The sequence below is a fragment of the Morone saxatilis genome, unplaced genomic scaffold (genome assembly GCF_004916995.1).
Source record: "Morone saxatilis isolate NCDOM2014 unplaced genomic scaffold, NCSU_SB_2.0 Contig12, whole genome shotgun sequence".
Taxonomy (NCBI): Eukaryota; Metazoa; Chordata; class Actinopteri; family Moronidae; genus Morone; species Morone saxatilis.
In genome coordinates this window covers 1,458,078-1,461,242 of record NW_023339674.1, presented here as the reverse complement: position 1 = coordinate 1,461,242, position 3,165 = coordinate 1,458,078, and the positions used below count along the sequence as shown (strand labels likewise).

The window sequence follows — 3,165 nt, the reverse complement described above, 5'->3', positions numbered from 1 at the left end:
CCCCTCCTCCAGCTCACCGCTGCCAGCTTTGCCCAGTCTGTGTGAACATGGGGCCGACGAGGCCTTCGGCCTTCTGGCTCCGGGCCCTTCTGATCCTGGAGGAGCGGAGGTGGAGAAACGGGGCCCGACCTCCTCAGCCGGTGAATAATTAACGGAGGGGAGTGTGGAGGCAGCTGTGGAGGGCGTTTGGCTCGTCTCCTCTGGGTTCTCCTCCACCACCACCTCCTCCTCCTCTTCCTCCAACAACGCTCCAAAAACTGGAGACACTTAGACCTTTTGTTGTTTTGTTTTAGTTGTGTTTTATACTTTTGCCAACTTAAATCAGTTTGCCATTTGAAACCTCAGACTAAAGATCAACTAGTCGTTGCATCATTTGTCGACTATTGGCTTTAACTGACGGCAACAAACTGGCTCCTCTTTTCTTCTTTTAATGCCTCTCCTGTTGCTGCTGAACCCGCGGAGTGTCTTCGTGCATTCCCAGAGTCCTAGTCCTGAGAGAGTCTTGAAGACTGTGAACCCGGCTCCGGTAGCCCACTCGCTCGCTAGTTTTAGTCCACTTTTCTGATTGTGGCTAGATTCTCAAATGATGCTTGTAACCGGGACATTCACAAGGATTTCAGTTTTTTTAGGCATCTTTTTCAAATTAAATGTCCTGTAGGAATGGTTAAGTGGGTTTGAACAATATAGTCATTCAAATGCCATTAAATAATAATCTGTATTCTACAAACAGAACAGTAACAAAGCCACGATCCTCCATGTAAAAAAAAAAATCAATTTTACTTTTCACTGAAGTATCCATTAGAGGGAGGGCTGCAGGGAATTATCTTCAAACCCAGGCAACATCTCCCTGTTGGATACGACTTCTTTATACTAAACATCTAAACTATATACTTCCTAAAGCCTTTTGCCATAAACCGCTTTCTGCAGAAATGCTGAAGAGCGTTTGAGTTGAAATGCTAATACCAGTGCAACACTGACATTTAGACAAAGTGATGAAACAAATTTGACTGTTTGTGACACGTTGATGTCTGTCATTTTATCTGGTTGAAAAGAGGACGTTTGGAAAGTTTTCAACAGAGGCTGGCAAGAGTACACATTTTTTTTGTCAAACAGAAGTTAAAAAAAGGAGACTCTGCTAAAAGTAGAAGTCCTGATTCTTACTCGTGTAAAAGTGAAAACTCACCACATTCGGTATCTCTGAAGGACTTCTACAGCTGTTTCTGTGTAAGCTAACTGAAACTTCACAGATCAAGTTCTCTCGTCTGATTACGTCGTCACGTAATATACGCATCCTCTGGATTTGGGAAGATAAGTTCAACGATGCAAAATCCATTCATACCGACAGTTTTTATGGGAATTGGTTCCCGGCTAAATGACCAATGATTTTCAGTCAGCGAAAGATTGCACATTATTATTCATACCAATTAATAAAAAATCAAAGCCAACCTGTTTCAGCTGAAGAAAAAGGGTGTCTGCCTCCCGAACCAACATACATTATACCTCCGTCTCTCTCTGTCCTCATTATATTCTAATAATAAAGTCTGAAAATGTCCAAAAAGACTAAATAAGGAAAAAAGAAATGCCAACAAGTTCATATAATTTATAATAATTCTAAAGTTATTATTGTGTGGGGACATAAAGGGAATCTTATCAAAATGTAATGTTTTTAAATGATTTATCATTATTTATTATATAATTATTATATAATTCAATGTTTCACAATAAGTGCATTTAAAAAAAAACTTGACAGACACAAAAATTGAAGTTACCTTTAAAACTGGAGTGACGCTGAAGTTTATTCTGCCTTTTGATCCATTTAGACTTGTTTTCTGTCACAACTTCAGAATTTGATTTGTGGTGATAAAGGTTCCTTTTGATTGGACGCTGCTACAGTTTACACTTATTTCACATCCTTATATTAGTAGTGTGATATTACCTCCTCATTGTGAGGCTTTACACACTTAAAGGTGCAGAATGCGACTTTTGGACTAGATGTCGCACTAAAGCAGCGCACCAAACTCCATTAACAAAAACACTAATTTTACCTCCAAGTTCATAAAGTTAGTTTGTTAGTTTGTTAGCTGTAATATTGCTATCGCTCACCACCAGACTCCATAGACAAAAACACAAATGTTACCTCGTATATCATCGTAATTCATTTAGAGTGAACAGAAGTAACATAAAACTGATCTCTAATGACTAAATGAACTACATTTATTCTGTCTTCACAGTTTTGTCGTCACCAACGGCGACTCGTCCCGCAGCGGCACCCTCCACTTCACCATCGAGCATGGCGACCGCATCCCGCCAACCCTCCACCACAACGTGGGCCTGCAGCTGCCTGACGGCTCCACGGCGACCATCACCGCCGAGCAGCTGCAGGTCACCGACCCCGACACCGCCGTCGCCAACCTGAGCTTCGTCATCACGCAGCCGCCACGCTACGGCAAACTGCTGCTGAGGGGAGTCCCACTGTCGCCGCCACTGAGCTTCACCCAGACGGACGTGGACGAGCTGAACCTGGCTTACCGTCACGACCTGGGCAGCCCGGCGGAGATCGACAGGTTCTACTTCCTGCCGACTGACGGCACCAACAGAGGTTACCTGGAGTTTGGACAGCTGAGGGAGGAGCCTGCTGTCTTTAACATACAGGTGAGCAGCTCACACTTCGTACAGTCGTACAGCTGGAACTTACAGCTGCTGTTAACCTGCGACCACCAATACGCATCGTGATCAGACCACTCAGACCACTTACTGAGGTGGTCTGGGACGCATTAGACCACATATCTTAACGCTAATGCATCCTGGTCCACATTGAAGGAGCACCTACTCAACTGACGTCCTGTAGGTGCACAGAAACACGGCGTCTGATTGGTCGTAAATCTCTCAATTATAAAGGTTCTTTGTGAGAACGTTATCTACAAGAAATTCTTCATTCTTCTTCATTATTTGGGCTGTCTTGTAAATTCGGCAATACATTAAGTTATTTATTTCTTTGTGTCAAAAACATTGTGTTCGTTGTCCCAGCGTGTTGGCTGATAGTCACCGTTGTTTCTGCTTGAAAAGATCCCAAATGTTTCACTTTCTGTTTCTCCTCTTCGACACTCACTATTTCGTCTCTCAACAGTGCGTGTGATTTACACTGTATATAGTTATATAGATTAA

General features: G+C 42.9%; 1 protein-coding gene across 1 annotated transcript in view; it reads left to right on the top strand.

Moving 5' to 3' along the window:
• Nucleotides 1-3,165, top strand: part of frem1b (Fras1 related extracellular matrix 1b) — a gene marked incomplete in the record, with an annotated part of 29,323 nt that overhangs the window by 21,412 nt on the left and 4,746 nt on the right. The window contains 2 exon segments of the mRNA XM_035653538.1: nucleotides 13-140; nucleotides 2,198-2,652. Of these exon segments, the coding sequence (XP_035509431.1) occupies nucleotides 13-140; nucleotides 2,198-2,652 (583 nt within the window).